The sequence below is a fragment of the Elgaria multicarinata genome, chromosome 4 (genome assembly GCF_023053635.1).
Source record: "Elgaria multicarinata webbii isolate HBS135686 ecotype San Diego chromosome 4, rElgMul1.1.pri, whole genome shotgun sequence".
In the NCBI taxonomy this organism is placed as follows: domain Eukaryota; kingdom Metazoa; phylum Chordata; class Lepidosauria; order Squamata; family Anguidae; genus Elgaria; species Elgaria multicarinata.
Window position 1 is genome coordinate 115598514 of NC_086174.1, and position 21770 is coordinate 115620283.

Genomic DNA, 21770 nt, shown 5'->3' on the forward strand with positions numbered 1-21770 from the left:
ATGAATGTTCCCTTTGTCTTCCAATAGGGATCAGGGAGAATTTTTTTCCGGTTCACATTTTAATGCAAACTTACCTAATGTTGCATTTCCTATGGAATCTTGTGCCTTTGGGGGTCAGGCAGGCACTAATATTGTATTGCTTCTGAAAACTTTCCTTGAGTGACAATTTTTCCAGAGCTTGGATTTATCGGAACTCTGTTTCTTTTTTAAAATAGTATTTTTTAATATGCTGTTTTATTCTATATGTTGTTCACTGCTCTGAAATCTTGTGGATGTGGAGAGGTATATAAATGTTGTACGTAAATAAAATAAATAGATTAGATTCACACAACCCTTCAGCTCACACCAATACCACTAACCCTTTCTTCAGCCCAGTGGTTAGGATTGTAGCTGATGCACATGACTAAAGGGGACCATTTCATGGAAGGGTAATCTGTGAGCCAAGGTGGGGGCGGGGTTACAAAGTTCCAGCAAGAAGTACAGGGAATTGTTTTAAATAGGTCAAAAAGTGACAAAGGGAGAGGTTTAGAAACATGATATGTTTTACGGATGGCTGGGTTCTCACTCTGAGCATGAAGTATTCAAGGGGAAAAGATACTGCCTTTACCAAAGGCATTTCATGTGCTATTGATGTGTGTTACACCTAGAGGATGGAACAGTACAATGTGGACATGCCTTCAGGCAAGGTGAAAGATACTCTCCTTTCCATCACAGGCAGCCTGTGGCACTTGACTAAAAATTATAACACTTTTTATTGCAAAAAGAGAAGTGCACTGAACATGCCTGAGAAGACTTCTTTCTTACAGAGAAACGTCTTTTCACCTCAAGGGTTCCTGCCTGAGATAGAGGCATGTGAAAAATAGTGATGGATGCTTTAAAAAAAAATGAAAGTCAGCATTTTGGAAAGTAGGGAAGTTGAAGTTCTTTGCTTGTAACAAAGTACTCTACTCCTGGAAATTTTCCTCATCAGGAACGAAACTTTGGTGTTTCGTAAGCCCAGGGGGTGTACTTCTACTGCTTATCAAGACAGCTGACAGCAGTCTTGAATCAATAAAGGTTTTTGCAGAAGTTTCTTTTCTGTAATGAACATTCTTAGAGGTAGAAATAGATTGGCAGATGTTCCTTTTGACCAGCTGTTGAGATTTGCAGTGACAGATGTGTAGCTAGATAAAAGACACCTAGCTGGTTACAGAAATAAAATGCAGGCAATATGAACAATTGGTTGGAACTTTTGTTCTGATGGTGTATATGTATTGAAAAACTAAAAACAAACAGCAATCCAGTATCTCAATGTATTGGCAGACTTATCCAAATCTAGTTTACTTTGGATTGAGTTTTTAATGGTGGTTCTAAGTTGTTTAAAATTGCTTTATTGATATGTATGCACCCCACCTTGGTACATTTAAATAATTTAAACAAAAAAAATAAAAACTCCACTATTTTAAACAGGGTTTACTGCAAAAAAAAAGCATGGTTAGGACAAAGTTTTAGTCCCACAAGGTTCAATGGGAGTTACTCTCAAATAAGTATTGATCAAATTGTAGCTGAAATCAATGAAGTGAACCATGACTAAAGTTGCAGTCCTATGCCGTACGTACTTGTGAGTAAGCTCTATCAAATTAATTGGGCTGCACATCAGATTCCATTGCTTTCTGTGTAAATTCATTTATTGTTTTAATGTATTAGTAATACTTATATTCTCTTTAATATAGTAAGTTCTCTAAGTGGAATTATTTCCATAAATTCAGAAATAATATGACATTGCAAGCACTTACTTTATTAAAAAAAAAATCCTGGATTTCTTGCAGTCTTTAGTGTGTGTGTGTGTGTGTGTGTGTGCATGAGCCACAGGATGATGGCTCACAATAACCTTTAGCCATGCTCTCAACACTTGTATATCAGCATCTAGACGCAAGCTCTCTTGTTCAATTAAGTGATATTTTCTAAATAAAATTCCCCTTTGCATTGAATTAATGCAATTCCCATCAGATGTACACCAGTAATAAATTGACCAAAATAGCTAATAATAATAATAATAATAATAATAATAATAATAAATCAATAAATCAATGCACATTTCAGACATCATGCACACTATCACAGTGCTAATGCATAAACAGTGATGAAGCTAGAATAATTACATATATCTCATAAACAGCTACTGTGATGGTGTTAGGCTGCTCCCAAAGAGATATGTGTCAGATTACACTACTAGCCACTTTATGTAGCAGGTTTCGCATAGCGTAGGGGCCTGCACAATTTGCAGCTGATCCAGCTGAACACAGTCTGTCAGCCATGTCTCTCTAGGAAGTTCATCAATCAGGGTGCTACAGCAGAAAAGGCCGTCTTCTACCTGCCTCATTTCCTTTGGTAGGGGCTCTCAGAGAAGACCCCTGAAGATGACTGCAGGATCCAGGCAAGAGGAGATCCTTCAGATAATCTGGCCCAAGCCATTTCAGGCTTTGAATGTTAATGCCAGCACTTGGAATTGTGCTTGGAAAGGGACTGGCAGCCAGTGCAGCTGGAAAAGTACTGGCATAATATGTTCATATTGGCCAGTCCCTGTTAACAATCTTACTGTTCTGTTTTGGACCAGCTGAAGTTTATGGACTGTTTTCAAAGGCAGCCCCATGTATAAAGCATCACAGTAATCCAAATGAGAGGTTATTAGAGCATGGGTACGTGGAGCTAGGCTATTTCTGTTCAGATAATGGTGTAGTTGGTATATCAGCCTAAGCTGAAAAAAGGTGCTCCATGCCACTGAGTCCACCTGTGCCTCTAGTGACAGTTCTGGGATGAGGAGCACACCCAAACTATGAACCTCATCCTTTAGGTGGGTGCGCAAGCCTGTCCAGAACAGGTTGAACATCTCTTAGCTGGGCAGATGAACCACCCACTAACAGTACCTCCATCTTGTCTTAGTTAATTGGCTCTCATCCACTCCATTACCATGCCCAGGAACTGATTCAAAACAGCCTCTGCCTTACCTGGGTTTGATGAAAAAGAGAGGTAGAGCTGCATGTCATCCACATATTGATGACACCTCAGCCCACACTTCTGGAAACCTCCCCCAGCAGTTTCATGTAGATGTTGAATAGCATAAGGGATAAAATAGAGCCTTGTGGAACCCCACAGCATAGTTCCCCAGCACCACCTTCTAGAATCAACCATCCAAGTAGGAGTGGAACCACTGCAGCACAATGCCTCAAACTCTCAGCCCAGGCAGCCTATCCAGAAGGATACCATGGTCGATGGTGACGAAAGCCACTGAGAGGTTCAAGAAAACCAACAGGGTCGAGTCCCCCTATCTCTATCCCAGCAAAAGTCATCCCACAGGGTAACACAGGCCTTAGCTAGACCTAAGGTTTATCCCGGGATCATCCCGGGGTCGTCCCTGCCTGCTCCCAGGATATCCTGTGTGTAATTTACATGAACAGGGATGACCCCGGGATGATCCCAGGATAAAACTTAGGTCTAGCTAAGGTCTAAGGCAGTTTATGTTCACAAACCAGGCCTGAAGCCCAACATAGATGGATCTAGATAATTTGTTTCATTCGAGAGTGCCTGGAGCAACCACTGCTCAAGCACCTTGCCCAGGAAGGGGAAGTTAGCCACTGGCCTATAGTTAGTAACATCCTCCGGGATTAGACTTTATCAGGAGGGCATGATTATCGCCTATTTCAAAGAGGCCGGCACCACTCCCTCTCTCAAAGGGCGTTACTAGACGAGGCTCTAGCGCACGTTACCTTCCGCAGTCACGTCGAGGCTTCCAGATGACGTTCACGAGGATCCGCCGTTATCCTGTGGTGAAGCCTCTTTCTCCCGACTTTAAAAAAGTGAGTTCTAGTGCACCTTTTCCTGCCGTCCCGCGGTAATTCGGAGTACGTGTGGGAGGATGTGAGGTCACTGCGGTTCACACTGGGCAGGAAAAGGCATGCTAAGGGGGAGTGGTCAGCGGCTTCGGTCAAGCCGCGTCCGCCATTTGCGCGCAGTCCGCCAGCTGGGGCAGCGCGGCAGAGCGCCTTTTTTTTTTTACTCCCCCAGTGACAGTTTGCGCAGGAACGGAGGAACGGAAAAGTGGCTAGTGTGCTGCTGGGGTGTGTGGGGGATGGGTGGGGGATGTGCGCCTGTTCTAGTGGGTTTTTTTTTTATTCCCCCAGTGACAGTTTGCGCAGGAATGGAGGAACGGAAAAGTGGCTGGTGACTCCTTGCGGTGGGCAGATGGCGTGGCCGCATAATGGCGGTGTTGTACACTGCCTGTTAGTGTGGGTACCAGGCTGGCAGAGGGCAGAGCTGTTTGTGGGCTGCTGCCATGGATACGGCCAGATGTGGGTTGGCTCCTTGGGATGGGGCAGAGGGCACAGAGGCGGTCATCGCCGCCGACACCTCAGAGGCATGATGGGAGATGTAGGCACAGAGTGTCCATGCAGACGATTGACCTCGGGTCATATTACACCCGCCACGACCCCCATCAGGAAGTGAGCGCATCAATGTTGACCCTCAACAGCACCAGCAGCACTTCAGCTGGCACTGCCACTGCCGCCGCCGCCGCCGTTGCCGCCGCCGGGGCCGGCGGCGGCATTGCTGACGGCTGCGCAAGTTTGCGGTCTTTCGGACGTGCGCAAACCGTGCAACGAGCGAAAAAAAAAGCCGCGGCAATCAGGCCGGTGTGGCTGCGCAACCGTGCTCGCGGCGGCAGCAGCACAACCGGCGCAAACTTCCGCCACAAATCGAAGGCAGGTGTGGAGCATGAGGCATCACGGCTGAATGGGAAAATCTGCTTTCACCGCTCCTCAACGACGGAACACCTGGTAGGTCTAGCAAAGCCCTAAGTCTCTCCAAGTCCAGCTGGATGGACAAATGGGCAGACTCATGGGGAAAACTCTCAGGGGATGGGCACTCTGAAACTTTCAAAAACATTATTTTACAAATCTGCCAGCAGCCATGCCCCCCTCCCCATTACTGGGAGACTAAAAGCTGGTGGGAGGGAGCGTGTGTGTGAGAGAGAGAGTAGTGTGTGTGCACGCACGTGTCATTGGAACACACTAGCCAGAGTTAGTTCAGTTAGAACTTAGAACAGAAGTTTCTCCTCTTATTCGTTGAAATTTTCCAATCAGCCTTTCTTTTTGTTTCCTTGACAGAACATCTTATTTTCCATTAGGAAGCTAATGGGGTTTAAGAACATACTTGTCAGGGTCATTTACTTCCATTTTATGATGCAACTTGAGGTATTTTTCCCTTCCAATGTGGTAAAAAGATTACCTGGCTCACATTCACAGTGTATTAAGGGGTTGGTCAAATCCTTCAATACCTCCTGCATTTTATACATATGTGCCTTTTTTGTGTGCAGGTTACCAAGTGGAATCCAGAATATTCTGTGTGTTTTATGAGCTTTTTCCAAGTTGGGGTGTGAGAATAGATTTCACAAATGTGTTGACTGATCATCATCTGGTGTGAATTTTAAAGGTTCCCTCCCCCCCCAGTTTCCCTCACCTGACAAACATAATTCCCCACCACCACTGCTTCTTGTATCGATAACTGAAAGTACTTTTTGGTATTTCAAACTTGGCATTGTGGGAAAGGTTAACATATATGTCTCCCACTTTCCCCATGGAAAAACACTTTCAGATTTATGTCTTTGCATAATGTGGTGTGAAATTGTTAGACTAATCCTAATGGCCAATTTTATGTACTGCTCATATTATCAGAGTCTGAAGGGCAATTAGTTGACTGCCATAATTGCATTAGGAGGAGGATTCTCCTATATTCTGGAACCCCTTGATCAGACTGGAGCAACATTGATTTCCATACTTCCAGGCAGTTACTATTATAAATGCAGTTTTTAGTAAATCACAGCAGAAAGGATCCAGCTGCACTATAATGCTAGATATCTAATCCATAGGATAGGGATCCTGCTAGGAGGAAGGGCACCAAATAGATGGTGATTATGGCCAGCCTTTCAGATCTGGTTGGAATATTCATACGTGTTCCTTCAAAGTATGATGTCTTGCTTGATACAAGTTATCAATACTCGGGATTCTCTACCACAGCACAAGTAGGTCTGTGGTAGGTCTGCATCCTTCTGAAAAAGCTGGGATGCAGATAAATTGTATGTGTTTTGGCTCTGTTGCAGGCACACCATCAGAGTTCAGCCCTGCCCAGGTCTTGACCATGGGGTCCCCGCAGAGGAGGACGGGAATCATTGAGAGCAGGAAACCAGTCCCTACAGCAAGCTCTAGCACTGCTAGCAACCCTGAGGGATCCATTGTTTCTGTAGAGCCTTTGGACTTTGACATTCCAGCTGGAAGTCTAGAGGCCTCCACATCAGTTGCCTGAGCTCCCAGACTGCTTTTGGGCCCTCCCATTATCCCCAGTCCCACAGGAGCAGAGGAGATGGCAGGCCAGGCAGGAACTTCGGGGCTGCTGCTGGCAAAATGCCTGGCTAGCTGCACAGAGTTCCCCTTCATGTCACGCTACTCAGGAGAAAGGGAAAACCTGTGTAGGCCTGCCTGCAAATGATTTCCATGGCCCACAGCAAGATCTCTCCTGGATGTACAAAGCAGTTTTGAGTTTGGGGAAGGGATTGGGGAGAACCCAAGACATTTTACAAATGACAAGATGCCCCCCCCCCATTCTGCCTACAGAATCTGACCATACTGACAGTTGAGTCTGACTTCAACACTAGTGACACACCTGAGGACAGCAGGGTCAGTTAGAGGGCACCAGGCAGGTTAGCTTAAAGGGCTCAAGGGGAATGTGTGGGGGCTACCATCACTACCCAACCTCCAGCAACTTTTTTCAGGCAAGCATTACAAGCCTCCAAACCTTGAATCCAGGCTTGACTTAGGTGAGTTTTGGTGGCATCTCTAAGGCCTTAGCTAGACCTTTGACACACAGGATATCCCGGGAGCAGGCTGGGACGACCCTGGGATGATCCCGGAATAAACCTTAGGTCTAGCTAAGACCTAAGTGTGATTCTTTTGGTCTTCCCTTCTGGATCATGTCCAGCGTTAGCTAGGCATTTGCTCTTTCCAGGAACCTACTCAAACTGTAGTTGTATGCATGTGTCCCAGGGATCTCTAACAGAGCAGGTGGGAACCCACACCATACTATAATTTCCTCAGTTCATTGGGGGTTAGCAAGGTAGTTCATGGGTATAAATCTATTAGATGTTTATGCTGTAGATATGCGGACATCTGTCTCTGGGAAATCTGTTTCTATTTTGGCTTGATGGAGTTCCCTGGCATGCCTGACTCAAGTTGGGGGCTGAGCCACAGGCTATTCCTGAAATCTATATATTTTCCATATATATTTTTATCTATATATTTTTCCATATATATTTTTATTTGTGCAAATAGAGATTTCTGCAGATTTCGGCCACAATTTGCACAAATCTCTATGTGCACAAATTTTAAAAAATATAGAAAATCTGCAAACTGGCCTGACTTGATGCAGCTTGGGGAAAATGGACCCAAGTTCATGCAGCCAAACCAAGGGAAGCTCATAGAGTTCCCACCCCACCCCCCCGCAAACCAATTTCTCTGACATCCCTATGTAGATATGCCCTTATACTGAATACACACAAAATTCTAGGTATGTATTATTTTGGGAATAGTTATATAAGAAGAATGCCACTTAACGCAAAGATGAAAGGAAACTCATTCTCATGGTAGAGATGCAAGAGTCTTATAAACAATGTAACCGACAACTTTAAGACCTGCAATCAAATGGTTATGAAAAACAACTGCCAAGCGAGAAACTAAGGAAAAGCTAACATTACTCTTCTAAAGGGGAACCAAATGCTGACAGCTTGGGCGGGTGTATTCTATTGTGTGGTAGATTGGAGAGGCTGACGAGAAGAGCATTTGTTATTTGATGAGTTTTGACATGCTTCAAAATGTAGCAAAGGGATGCTTGTGCTAGGGGGTGACTTTTTTATTTAAAAAAGGAAAAACTATATTCATGATGTAAGTTTTGTAACAGATGTCAAATATAGTGAAGTGAAGTATAATTAACTCCATCTTATTGGCATGGTAGCAGTAAAATAGTTCTTATAAAAGTAAGAGATGCACACACATTCTTTACTTGATTTCTTTTTGCCAGAATAATAAAAGACCTATTCAACAGGGCTGTGCAAAGCCCCATGACTCACCTTGGAGGCAGTTTCAGAGCCTCTGAAAAGGCCCTGATTCGACTCAGTTGCTTAAGGGCTGGGCCGCTTCACTTTGGAACCAAATCCAAAGTGAGGTTCACACCCCTGAAGTGGGTCAGCCCTTGTGGGTTCTTGGGTATCCACCATGCAGTTGCTTGGCAGGAAAGCCAGGCGAAAGGCTGACTGGGAGTCCATCGGAATCTCCACTCGCCCCACTCCCTCCCTGCTCCCCTCTACCTCCCCACCACTCCCCCCGAACCCATGTCCACTGCCTGTGGGACTTATCTTTCCCATCCGTCCCCTACCATTAGAGCCACAATTTAAAAGTAAGATGGTGTTGTTTTCTATTGTTTTCATAGATCTACAGTTACAAACTATGGCAATGGCCCTTTACCCCCACTGTAGTTTGCAACCATGTATCTATGAAAATGTCAGAGCCCCCATCTTACTTTTAAATTATGGCTGTAATGGAGGAGGATGGACTGCAAAGGCAAGCCCTGCAGGCAGCAGCAGTGTGTGTGGGTTCAGGTTCAGGGGTGAGCAGGGAAACAGGGAGGGGAATCTAATGGCCTTGCACTGGCTTTCCTGCATGGGTGGTTGGCCTCATGCCAACCCACCACTGTCCCGAATCGGCTCAAGGCACTCCGAGGACCATGTCCGCTTCAACGGGATGCCTCAGGCTGACCTGGTACCGCCTTGTATTCAGATTGGATTCAAGGGTTCAGCCAGAGGCAGTGCTCAGCCCTACTCTTCAGGAATTCGGGAACCATGTTCTGTGAACACGCAAGAGGAAAGAGTGACGACACAGACACTAGCTTTTCCCTTTCTGTCAGCATCTTCATCACCCTGCATGTGTTGAAGATGAGTGGCTGCACTGGGAAACCATCTGTATCCCTGGAAGCTCCCTGTGTGACAAGGACCTTGAATTGATGGTGCTCTAAATCACACGGGGAGCCTCCACAGATAGAAAAGGGTCCCCACTGCAGAAGTCACTCTCAAGACATGGAGGGCGGTGAGGATGGTGACAGAGGAGGGCAGAGGTAGTGGGCTTGGTCCTTACTCTCCCCCTCACATGTTTTCAGAGTGTGTTTCTTCAAACACCCGAATAGGATTATAGAGTTCTGCATATCTGCATCTAAAAAACTACAGACATTTATGGAGTGTGATGCTGGCTGCTCTGTGTACGGAGATCAGGATGTGCACAATATAGCTCTTTCCCCTCCTATGTGGACTTGATGCTTGGTGGCTGCAGCTGCTGTTGCATACCATGGGTGATACATCACAGCTAGAATATTCACTTCAAGGTAAGCCCTCCTGGGTCTCACGTTGAAGCATTCAGTGACAGCTCCACCCAGGTAGACTGTTCAGGTCTCACCATTTAGCCTAAAGTTTCAGGGTCTCAGTCTCCTTCTCAAGAGGTTGAAACACAATGTCCCCCCCCCCGCCCCACACACACAATGATGCTTTGATGGCAATGAGACATTAGCTCTAAGATAAGGAGTAAAATCTCAAAATGTAGTCCAGAATATAGAGGAAAAGCCTTGAGCTGATCTGGTGTGGCATGAAAGGCAGCAAATTATTATGTTATTAGAATATAAACAATAATATACCTAGCCTGCTGTCTTCTGGTATGATGGAGGACACCGTCTTTTCACCAACGTTGAAGTAAAATTCAGTAGCCGGCACGGACAGTTTCTGTACATGGAAGCGGGAATGGGTACCATCTTGTTCTTCGCAAAATGTATTGGGCTGGCCCGTTATTGTATTCTTACTTCCTGGAAGAGGCATTTGTAGGATTTTCCTCCTCAGGTGCCAAAATCCTTAACCACTCTCTTTCCTCTCTCATCTCACACTATTGCCCCGCTTGTGCTCTTCACTCATCTGATGCCATGTTTCTCACCTGCCCAAGGGTCTCTACTTCCCTTGCTTGGCTTCGTCCATTTTCTTCGGCTGCCCCTTACGCCTGGAACGCTCTTCCAGAACATTTGAGAACTACAAGTTCAATCGCAACTTTTCAAGCTCAACTAAAAACTTTTCTTTTTCCTAAAGCTTTTAAAACTTGATTTTGCTCTGACTTTTATACTGCCTGTTTGGTGCATTCTCTTCCCCTCCTTATTGTTTTATTATGATTTTATTAGAATGTAAGCCTATGCGGCCAACCTACGCCTGTACCACATATGCAGTGCAATGTGACAGAAATGAGATAATGGAGTCCTGAGGTGGAAATGTGAACTGTACCATTTTAGACTGCAAGAGTGGGTGTGTCACATTTTGAATGGTCCCCTATGTAAAAAGCTCCCTACAAATAGAAACCTAGCACAACAGGGAAAGGACTGCAGTTTTCTCCTGTGTGTGTGTGTGTGTGTGCACGCGCTTTGTCTCAGGAAGTTTGTTACATGAGAAAGCATTCAAAAATAGAATCATCCTCCTGTAGCCAGTAGTATCATCCAGAATTCTACCACCTCATTCTCTTGCATGAATAGCCCATTCCTTAGGGTTTGAGCCTTAGAAGGAACCTTCCCAATGACCTGCTTCACCTACTCAGGCCAAGCATGGTGAGTACTGGAGAATCACTGCCATCAGACCATACTGAGCTATATGGACCTGAGCAGATACTGAGGAGGGAGGGAGGGAGGTGAGTATTGGGCAGCTTCCTATATTCTACATCATTGTGTTCAACCACAAATGCTCCACCAGCAGCAGCACACTGACTTTGAGGATCAAGCTGTTCCAATAATCTTCAACGAGGGTTAGTGATCATATTCAAGCAAACCTGCAGTCATTTTGAAGGTAATTTCGTAAGCCTGCCAAGTGGGTTGTTCAGCGGTATAGTTAAGTAGTTTATTCAGAAGTACGTCCTACTGAGTTTAAAGGGAGGTACTTTTTGCTAAGTGTGCATTAGGATTGCAGCCTTAACATTGTTGCAGACCTACTTTTTTCTCAAAGTGGCACCCTCTTCTGAATGTGTGTTCTGAAGGGAGAGATGAACCATTAAATCCTACTTTAAGCTAAAAAGCCAGTTTGGAATATTGTACTCAACTCCCTGGGGGATAGGGTGGGTGGGTGTGAAAAGGGCCAATGTGGACTTTATTCTGAGGAGGGGAAAGTACGTGAGCCAAGAGAGAACTCAACAAGTGCAGGGAGAAAGGAGTTTGTTCACAATTTTCGAGCTGGCTGCCAAAAATATTTTTTTGTTTAAGGGCAGACATATGTCCCCCTGCTCCAGGCACTCCCCTAGTTTTTATTCACAGCATATTTGCATTTAGTTTGCGTAGCAATGTGTTTGCCGATAATAGCCTTTGCCACTCCTTTACTCTAGTTTTCTGGAGTCACCATTTTTTAAAATATGTGTGGGGTTGTGAGGGGGCAGGTGAGAGTGTTTCAAGGATGAACTTTTGGCTTGGGACGAGGAACTGCAATGTGCTGCTTACTCCCTGCTGCACAATCTGTATATTTGCAAAGAATCAGATATTACAAGAATACTGCAAGTCTCCAGAACTCTCCCCTTGGAGAAGTGCAAAGCTCCCCTGGAATTTCCAACTGCTCAGCAAAGTGGTCTCTCTCTCTCTCTCACACACACACACACACACTCACACACACACACACACACCACTGTTCTAGGATACCCTCATTTTATCTTCTTTAAAGTAGCTCTTCAGCTCTTCCAGAAATTTCCCTGCTGTGCTCACATTCAACTCAGCAGGGCTGAGCTCATTACCAGATCTCCCTTAACAGAGACATAGCATTACCAGACACTCAAACGCAAGCTCAGCAACAAGCACTGAGTGGAAGGAAGACGGGAGAAAGAAGCCAAAACACCCTCACATTCTGCAAGAGGAGGCAAGGGATTTTTTTTACTCTCTTAGGAATGACAGCTATAAGGTTGTCATAAGACTGACAAACATGAATAGATGGTCACAAGACCATGAAGGAACACAATTATGATTTGGTTGCTTCAGCAGGCTGTTAATTACATTTTCAGTTCCTAGATCATTATTAAATATAATTATTTTTAAATCAAGTAGCAGAGAAATAGGGCACTAGAATGTCTTATGTTTATTCAGCATTGGTTTGCAGTAAAGTTTAATCTGACCCAAGGCTGACTTGGGCTTTGTCCCAGCTTTTTCCAGAGTTAGTGCTGAGGCCTGAAGATATAATAAAGGAGAGAGCCTCTGTCATAATGAAGCAGCTTGCCTTTCCTTCAGATGAGGTTTCCCTGTGGTTTTCCAGTGCTTACTTCTTCCTCTTATTAATGGGCTGACACCTGCAGAACCAAAGCTTCAGCTCATAAATATACAACACCTGTTTTCCGAAGAGTGCACCCCTATTTCACAATATTGATCCAATGTCAGAAACATTAGAGGAAATCAAGCCAGCAAAGACTTCAGTGCAGAAGGCAGCTAGTGACTGTACAAATCAGTATGGATTGACCTGTATCATCCCTTTATGGGATTAAAAAGGTCCTTGGCCCCATTGCCCCAAAAGATGCCACTACAAAGCCGCAGGGTGGCAAGGAAGTCGTCAACAGAAGCAAGCAGTTCTCATCTTGGGTGAAACACTCCCTTGTATGCTTGTGAAACAAATATTTCCCAGGCAGTGCACGACAGATATTTGGAGATATCTGCCATAGATGAGTTCAATGTACAGTTCCAAGCACAAGAGCTGAGACAAGCCATAGATTCCTGGCTAGATGTCTGGCTAGAAAGGCAGGGTATGGATGCTTGAGGAATTCTGTACTGGTGAATTCCAATGTGAACCAACTAGATCCACTCTTCCCAGACTAACTTAGCCATTTTCTTTCACAACATTTACCAAATGTTCCAACACAGTTCTCAGCACAAACATGTATCGAATGCCTTTCAAGGTGCATATTTTGAGAGAAAATATGTTCAGAAATGCATGTTTAGAGAAGGAAATGCATTTTAAAATCTGCAAAATCTTGTCTGGATTTTTTGTTTTTTTAAAGGCAGATGAATGTAGAAACGCACGAAATGGACCTGTCAGTGAAAACATGCAAAAGTGACATCCTAGAAATAGACTGATTCATACACTCCTACTGTATTCATTTATTACATTCATATCCCGCCTTTTTTCCTCCAAGGAACCCAAGGCGGCGTAGATAATCCTCCTCTCCATGTTAACCTCACAACAACAATCCTGTGAGGTAGGCTGGGCTGAGAGTCTGTGACTGGCCCAAAGTCACACAATGGGTTTCCATGGCCAAGTGGGGACTAGAACCCAGATCTTCCGACTCCCAGTCCAACACCTTAGCCACTACACCACACTGTAGTGCTTAACTGTTAAATGCTGTTATTATTATGGGCTTTCTTTTTGCAGATGAGAGTTTATTGAGGAATTGCCATGACTCGTTCACTCATATTTCACGGGTGAACCAGATGACGACGACAACGTCCTTTTGAGCATCATCACAAGGGGGGAATTATGTTTCCTTATCGTCACTTCTCTGCCCACGTGTTTGGCCCTCATTACTTTCTTTTTTGAAAGAGGAAATAAACAACGTGCACGTGGGCCGTTTTGATCCCACTGCTTCAGTGGGCAGTTCTGATCCCGCTGCTTCTCCTGCACACAGCAGGGGATAGCGGCAACTTCTTTCTTTAAAAATAAGCCAAACTTACTGGGGTGGTTTTTTGTCCCATGAAGGCTAGAAGGGGTGAGAGGCGCATGGAAGGCAGACGTCGTCATGAGAGGGACCCGTGAAAATCCGTGAGTGCCCAGTAATGAGCGTGCAATAAAACACTCGTCTGATGGAGCTCTTTGTAATCCTCCCATGTTTTCTCTTCAGGTCTCCTGACTTTTTCTTTAATAGTGAAAATCTGTTAAGGAAGGGAAAAAATAGAACAGCTGCATATATTTTTTGATGGTGTGAACAGGAAAATACAGAATGGAAGCAAGGTGGGAGGAGTTGTCCCTGGGGAAGATGGATGACATGTGAGAGATGCCCCTCCTTTCTTGATTGCTTACCGTGTGTTTCCTGTTGTAGAATCATGCCTTGCTGCTCCTTTGAACTCTTCGAAATGGCATTAGCACTGATTTCATTAATTGTTTCTTTTGCTTCTTTACTCACGGAACTGTTCAATACTGTTTAGCACCAGTGCTGAAGTCTCCTGCTTAATTTTGTAGTTTGCTTTCATGCCTTTTTCTTTCTTTCTTTCTTCAACGTATGTTGGTGATATTCCAGAAGAACAGACTTGTGCAAGGAATAGAAATAATAATAAGGAAGTTTTAATTTGGGTGAGACAGCTTTGCAATTATGGTGGTGGAGTGTGAGTGTGTGTGTGTGTGTGTGTGTAAGTACTGAAATTGCCTGTTTAACTTTGTAGTTATTTTATATATAATACATACATTAGTGGAATTCCAGAAGAACAGTCTTTTTCAAGGACTATAAATAAAAACTACAAAATAAAATTCTGCGAGACAGCTTTGTGATGGTGGTGCGGGGCTGGCTGGGAACACCAAGGCTTTCTTTTCACAAAGGAGGGAGAGGGGAAGTCACACAGCCTGTTCTCTGCCCGCCCACTAGTCAGGCTTCTTTCTAACAGCCATGGTTTTTGGAAACCGAGCAGAAGGTAGCAGACAGAAGAGTGTCGTATGCTCTATATTAGGAATTCCAAATTGTCACATGTCTGATTAAAATGAAAGAAAGAAAAGGGTTAGCAAAGTGGCATGCGCAGGTGTGTTAAAATACACACGCCAAGAATAGAGAAAAGTTACTGTGTAGGGAGGGTCCAGAGGAGTGGGAGGGATAAGGAAAGAGCCAAGAAAATGACACCTCAAAACGTTCTGTCATGGACTGTTTCCTCATATGGGTGCGAAATTTCACTATGCCCACTGAGAAAAAGGGGTTTGGTGTGGATCATGGGTTGCAAAACTGCAGGTAACAAAACCTGGTACATATACTGTTTAACCACACACACACACACACACACACAAAGGGGGGGCGCTGTGTGGAAAAACGCTGTTGTCTCCATCATCGCCATATTACAACGCTAGGATGAAGGAGAGCTTCTGCAGCAAGCTGGCTAAGGCGCTAACATTATCAGACAATGTATTAACAGATGCAGCCGATAGATTAAAGTACTTATGGAATCTCCCCCCCATTCCCATAAGGAAAACATTTATTTTATTTTTATTTATTTATCATACTTTTACCCCGCTCCTCAGCCAAAAAAGGCTCTCAGAGCGGCTTACACTTAGGAAAAAAGATATTCTATTTGCTAGAATATCACTTGGGAGGCTTCCACAGGTTTCTGATTTGAGAACAACTCCTGAGACATACTTCAGGATATATCTGTCAAAAGATATCTAAACTCACCTGAAGAGGTGGTGCAATTCCATTTTCCTGATGTTCATTTTGTGTGTGATGCAACCACTAGGGCAGGATCTACATTACTGCTTAGAACGGTTTATAATGGTTATGACAACTGTTCAGGCCCAGGACACATTATATATGGAACAAGTAAGAGTAGGGTGATGCAGGAACAAGTAAGAGTAGGGTGATGCAACATTGGCCTCTGTGATTAGCAGGCAATATCAAGCCACTGAACTAGTCAAGTCTGGTATAAATATCATGAGAATAGCTCCTCCCCCTTGCTGCATGATAGCATTGCTACTTTATCTGTGCTGCATTTTAGCTCTCAGGTTCAGTGGCTGAGCTCAGGAACCTACTCCAGAACTGGATTTGGACATAGCTGCTCCTGGCCCAGGCCTAGTTTTGACACAGATTTACGCCATTCCTGGGTGTACGTCTGAACGCCATCATAAAGTCTTCTTATAATTGGATCACAGGTCCTGGTTCCATTGAAATGATTGTTGCAGCTTAACATGCAAAACATATTCTTACGCCTCAGTGTGTATGTAGTAACAATATAACTTCCCATTATGAAAACGATCCTATGTCAAAGAATAACAACAGTCTAATTATGGATCCTTTTCTGTTCACTCTTCTCAGAAATTGAAAAATTCCAGAGTTCTGATGAGAAGAAGGAAGACGAAGAGAAAAAATATCTTGATGTCATCAGCAACAAAAATATAAAACTGTCAGAAAGGGTATTGATTCCTGTCAAACAGTATCCAAAGGTATTGTAATAACTATATAATATAAGATATACTGTGCTGCTTTGATAGATGATTGTGGTTATAGTTGTAATTAGATACCATGTTCAAAATGCTAACTCAGGGTGTTATAAAAAGGGATTGAAAATACATTCATGCCTCTGTATTGTTTTCAGTAATTGCTGGATCAATTTTTCAGATTGCGTTTTGGGGAAACACACACTGAGGACAAACCAGGGTCAGGGACCATAGCTCAGTAATAGAGGACATGCTTTGCATACAGAAGGTTCCAGGTTCAGTCTTTGGCATCATCAGTTAAAGGATCAGTGGTGAGAGGAAAACTTCTGCCTGAGAACATGGAGAGCTGATGCAAATCTGACCTGGTATCCTATGTGTCACTTATTAAAATTAATGGCAGTTTCCCCTTTGACTTCACTCAGGGTGAGTTGTGCCCACTGACTTCCAAAGAAATGTTAATGATAAGATTGCATGAGCATTTCGTTTATTACCAAAAATCAGCTGGAAATCCCATGTGCACAATCATGAACGTGAGCATGAGCAATAGATTCCCCACCCCAGAAATACTGCAATCATGTCAAAAGAATGTGCATTTTTCAACAAAAACTTAAAAAGCATTTTTATGCTTTCGTCAATGGGGAGAAAGTGCAGGCTTTTGAAAAAAATATACATAGAACTGCACATTTTTCCCATTTGAAATGAACACTTTTCCCATTTGAACAAGTTGAAAAATAGAACAAAAACAGGAGTGAGTTGAAACAAGCTTGAAATTGCATTATAGAAAATTTTAGCAAGTTCAAAAATCACTAGTTCTTCGATCTCTAGTTGTTCAATCTACCAAAACACTGTTCCAGCAGAGATCTTCTTTCCAAGAATGATTCTGCAGGAGAAAACATATTGGATTTGTCTTGAAAATAGATTGTAACAACTAAGGTTGTCTTTTTGGCTGTTTGATCCGTGTCAATGTTTGTTCAGTTTCCATTCATCTTAACTGCCCAGGCCCACATTGTATGCAGCAGTTACTCATGATCACTTCTGCATCTTTTAAGGAAAGTAACATAAAAATCAGGGTCTGAGACCTCCATCCCACTAGCTGTACCAACAAAGTAGTCCAGTTTAGGCATGGGCCAGTGGGCTGGCAGAAGCAAACTTCCCAACCTTTGGCAGCCCTTCTACCTCCCAGAAAATGCTACACAGAGAATCAGAGGATTCTTATGAATGGGGTGAGCTGTGGTTTGGAGGAGAGGGGAGATTCTCCCCACTTCCCAAAATTGGACAGAGGCACTTTCCATTCATAGAAGGCAGGTTCTGGATCTTACTCCAAATATTAGTAGTATTATAGTGCTATTAATTTATTTGCCCGAGTTTCATTTAAGAGCAATAACAGGTCACTCTTCCAATGAGTTTATAAATATCTCCATTTTGACAGTAGAGGAATAAGCAAATGCAATCACATCCACAAAAGTTAACGTTTCTAAGACTATTCTGAACTCTTATGTTCCTCTGTTCAGCTACTCCAAACTCCAAGGGCAGGGCTCTTAACTTTGATTTGTCAGCCACCAACCAATCAGTGCTCTTTTGAGCAGGACAACAGATTGATATATAAAGAGCAAGTATCTAAATAAGGGGAGAAAAGGCGAAAGCGTCCTATTGTGACTCCAAGCTGATGGGGCAAAATAGGAGGATGGTTTACTTTCTTTAGCTCTGCCAACTTAATAACCACTCTCATTCCAAACAAATAAAGGATTTTTTTTCTCAGTATTATTAAATGATTTCTCAATTTAAAATAAAATGAACAACATAATAGAAAATTGAACAACGTAATCTGAAAATTCTCGCATTGCTTGCTACAGTACTTCGCGTACAATAATTTAGTTTCTTCCCACTCACTTACTTTGAAGTAAAAAAAAAATGCATCTCAAAGGAATCCATGTGATTGTAAGCAAGTCTAGAAGATGTCACTTCCCCAAACCAAAACCCCTCAGTACCGATCTGCGTAACAAAGATCCAGGCGGGAGGTCGGTTGGTGGGGTGTTCTTTTTAGATGAAGTAAAGGAGTGCTATTTTCCCCTGTGCAGCCTTGTATTTTACACAAATAGTTGTTGTACTGGCAGTATTCAAACTGAGATGGTAAACACCTCCATTTATCTCTAGTGCAATTTTTCCTGCTGATTTATTGTCACATGGTATTTGGCCCTACTATTAGCTTTGATTACATTCTCCACTTTTCACTTTAGCCTTTCATCAGCAATAGCAATAAATTACAATGGGTAAAAGAAGCCGATCGACCCAAATGAGAGGTGTGTAAAAAAAAGAGAGAGAGGTGCATTGATTCCAAGATGGCATTTACCTCCTGAATAGTGAATATAAAATTGATGAAGGATAATCATCAAAATGGTAAAAGGCATTAGAAATATGCAGTGTTAGAGAACTGCCTATTACTGCCTTGTTAGGCTGTTGCACTGTTCCTAAATTGATAATGTTCTGTAGCATCACTATCTAAGTATGTGTCTGCACTGTGCTTCTTTTGGGAATCAGAGATGCTTTGGCAGCACCTCCCATATTCTGCATATACTAGGTTGCTTCAGCTTGCATTGTCTCCTGTACATCTCTGCCTTGGGTTAAGGGCCACTCAGCCTATATGTGGAATATCTTTTATAACACTCTTTTTTGTATTGAAAAGGTAATAATAATAATAATAATAATAATAATAATAATAATAATAATAATTTCTTACCCGCCACTCTCTCTGGATTGAGATGGGGAATAACATTAAATACAACTACACTACATAAAACTGGTTAAAAGAGGATATAAAACCGATACAATATTTAAATAACAATCACAACATCTTAAAATTCTTATCTGGGTAGGCCGGCTGGAAGAGATTAGTCTTTATGGCTATCTTAAACTCAGAGGCAGTATTAAGTTGATGAATCTGGCCTTTTAGAACTTGCACGAGAACAAGATACTGAGGCAGAAAATGGAGGGAGACTGTGACACTTGCTTTGCTCTTCTCCTTCGAGGCCCAGACAGAAAGATCAAGTAAATGGGCAGCAGCGATATTAACAAGGAGCAGATGAGCCAACCCAGAGTAGGGAGCCTGCTGAAGACCTCTTGTCCAAGGGCCTCCCAAATCCTACAGCCCCACTGGTGGTCATTCAAAAAATCTGAAAACAAACTGAAGAAGAGCCTTCAGTGTGGTGGCCCCCTTCCTATGGAATTCCCTTCCTCTGGAGGTCAGGCAGCCACCACCTTTGTATTCCTTTTGGCACCTCCTGAAAATGTCATTGTTTCAGGAAGCCTTCCCTTGATGACCAGCCATGGTTTACTTTGCATGCTGCTTTTTTATATATAAAAATCCCATTGCAATGTGTTTTTATTCTGCTTTTATTTAATTTTATCTTGTACACCACTCTGAAATTTTGAATGGAGAGTGGTATATATACTGTAAGTAAATACATAAATAAGTAAATCATCATCTTCTCAATCATCTCTCTAGCTGAAGATGCAAATAAAATTTAGGAGGGTTTGGGGGTTTGTTTGGTGCAACCCACTTCTCATTTCCCAGCTAGCTTCTCCCTGTAAATCACATTTACACCAGACTATGCGCTTCACTGTATCTGATTTGAAGGCCGAGTTTTACTGCCCTTGTTCTGTCATTCCAGGGGAGCTTCGCTAGTGACGGTGCTGATTCTCCCCCCCACCCCACCCGGTCGTCTCCCCTCTTTCCAATGTCTCTCCTATCCTATCCTGACAGTTATCCATCCGACTTTTGTAGCAGTCGTTGGCACATTTATCACATTTATTCGGAATGCTTTGGGAGTTTAGGAGCATTTTTAAGTGAGTCTCCGCTGGACATCAGGAAAAACTTCCTGACTGTTAGAGCAGTGCGACAGTGGAATCAGCTACCTAGGGAGGTTGTGGGCTCTCCCACACTAGAGGCATTCAAGAGGCAGCTGGACAACCATCTGTCAGGGATGCTTTAGGGTGGATTCCTGCATTGAGCAGGGGGTTGGATTCGATGGCCTTGTAGGCCCCTTCCAACTCTGCTATTCTATGATTCTATGATAAGAGGAAAACAGGCAGTGGGAACATCATTGGTTTGGCATTGGGAGATGGGATGTCCTGAGGAAAGAGAAGTCCTGCTGTCAGAATTTAGAGAAGCCAAGCAGACTAGCGTTACGAGCTTTCTTTCCACCCTCTTTTGGATTTCTGTTGTCAAGAACTCAATAAGGCCCTTGCTGAATTGTACAGATGCTGGAATTAGTTTTTATCTATCATTCAGCCCAGGCAAAGTTGAGGGGATTGGAAACAAATTCATAATCATTCTGTTAACATAAAAAAGAGAGCAAAGTACCTATGTAACAAATCATTGCAGAAATATGAATCAAAGAACATATACATAGCACAGGAAAGCATCATAGATTCAAAGGGATAAAATGGCTAACCGGTCCGATGGGTTTCCTTAGAAAAAGAATTCCAGGACAAAGTGATCTCCAGAAGTATTTTGGAACACAGTCTTATGAATCCCTACCTAGGAGTTCAAATCCCAAGTATGTGGGTGTAGGATTAGCCTGAGGCCCTTTCTACACCTAAGGATTACCCCAGGTAAATGGAGGGATCATCCCTGCCTTCTCCCAGGATCCCCTGTGTGTAATTTGGATGCACACAGGGATGATCCCGGAACGATCCCGGGATAAATGGCTGGTGTAGACATGCCCAGAGTTGTAATTTTGCTAGCTCCCTCTAATGTTCAGTTGTAGTGTCATTTGTTTAAAACACCAATTTGGGTGTGTGTGTTATTCTCCATTGCATATGGCAAAGTATATCCCATCTAATATCAAATAACCAAATTATGGGAAAGCATACCTTAAAAGTAAGTGAAAAAACATATATGCAACTATATATTATATATATACACAGTATATCTATATCTATAATTTCTATCCTTCCTCTACCTGAAGTCAAAATATAAAATGGTCTGGCTCACTCGGCAAAGTCTACAAGCCCTATAACCCCCCTCGTTTGATCATCTTGTACAATAGGCACCATCCCATTACAGCATTGTAAACTTTTAGGTCCTACAAAAATCAGATTTCAAAACCAACTTATTGCCAAAATGCTCAGAATAATTGGGGTTTTCATTTTCCTAAAGATGGAGGAATATATTTATTTAAAGCATTTTACACCGCTCTGCAGCTGAAAAGGCTCCAAGAGTGACTTGCTTATCTTTTTTTTTTAAAAAAAAAATGAGATCCATGCCCTCAGCCTTACAGTCACACAATGCAAAAGGAAAAACGAAGGAGGAAAAGGTAACAAAGCCAACTCAAGCACTTGTTCTTAAAGTGATAAAGTTCTTATAGTGACCAGCTGGGATGAAAACACTTCAGGGAGAGGAGGAATCAAAAGGTGCTCTTCTCTATAGAGCCAGTGCTATAGTAGGGTGACCATATTTGGGAAACCGAAAAAGAGGACACCTAGTGTGTGTGGGGGGAAGCAGCTTTCTGAGTCCTGCAGAAAGTAC

At 43.1% G+C, this 21770-nt stretch overlaps 1 protein-coding gene across 1 annotated transcript in view; it reads left to right on the forward strand.

The window, feature by feature from the left end:
• KHDRBS2 (KH RNA binding domain containing, signal transduction associated 2) overlaps positions 1-21770 on the forward strand; it is a 400529-nt gene that overhangs the window by 65563 nt on the left and 313196 nt on the right. The window contains exon 2 of the mRNA XM_063125025.1: positions 16122-16249. Coding sequence (XP_062981095.1) covers positions 16122-16249 — 128 coding nt within the window. The remainder of the gene's footprint in view (positions 1-16121; positions 16250-21770) is intronic.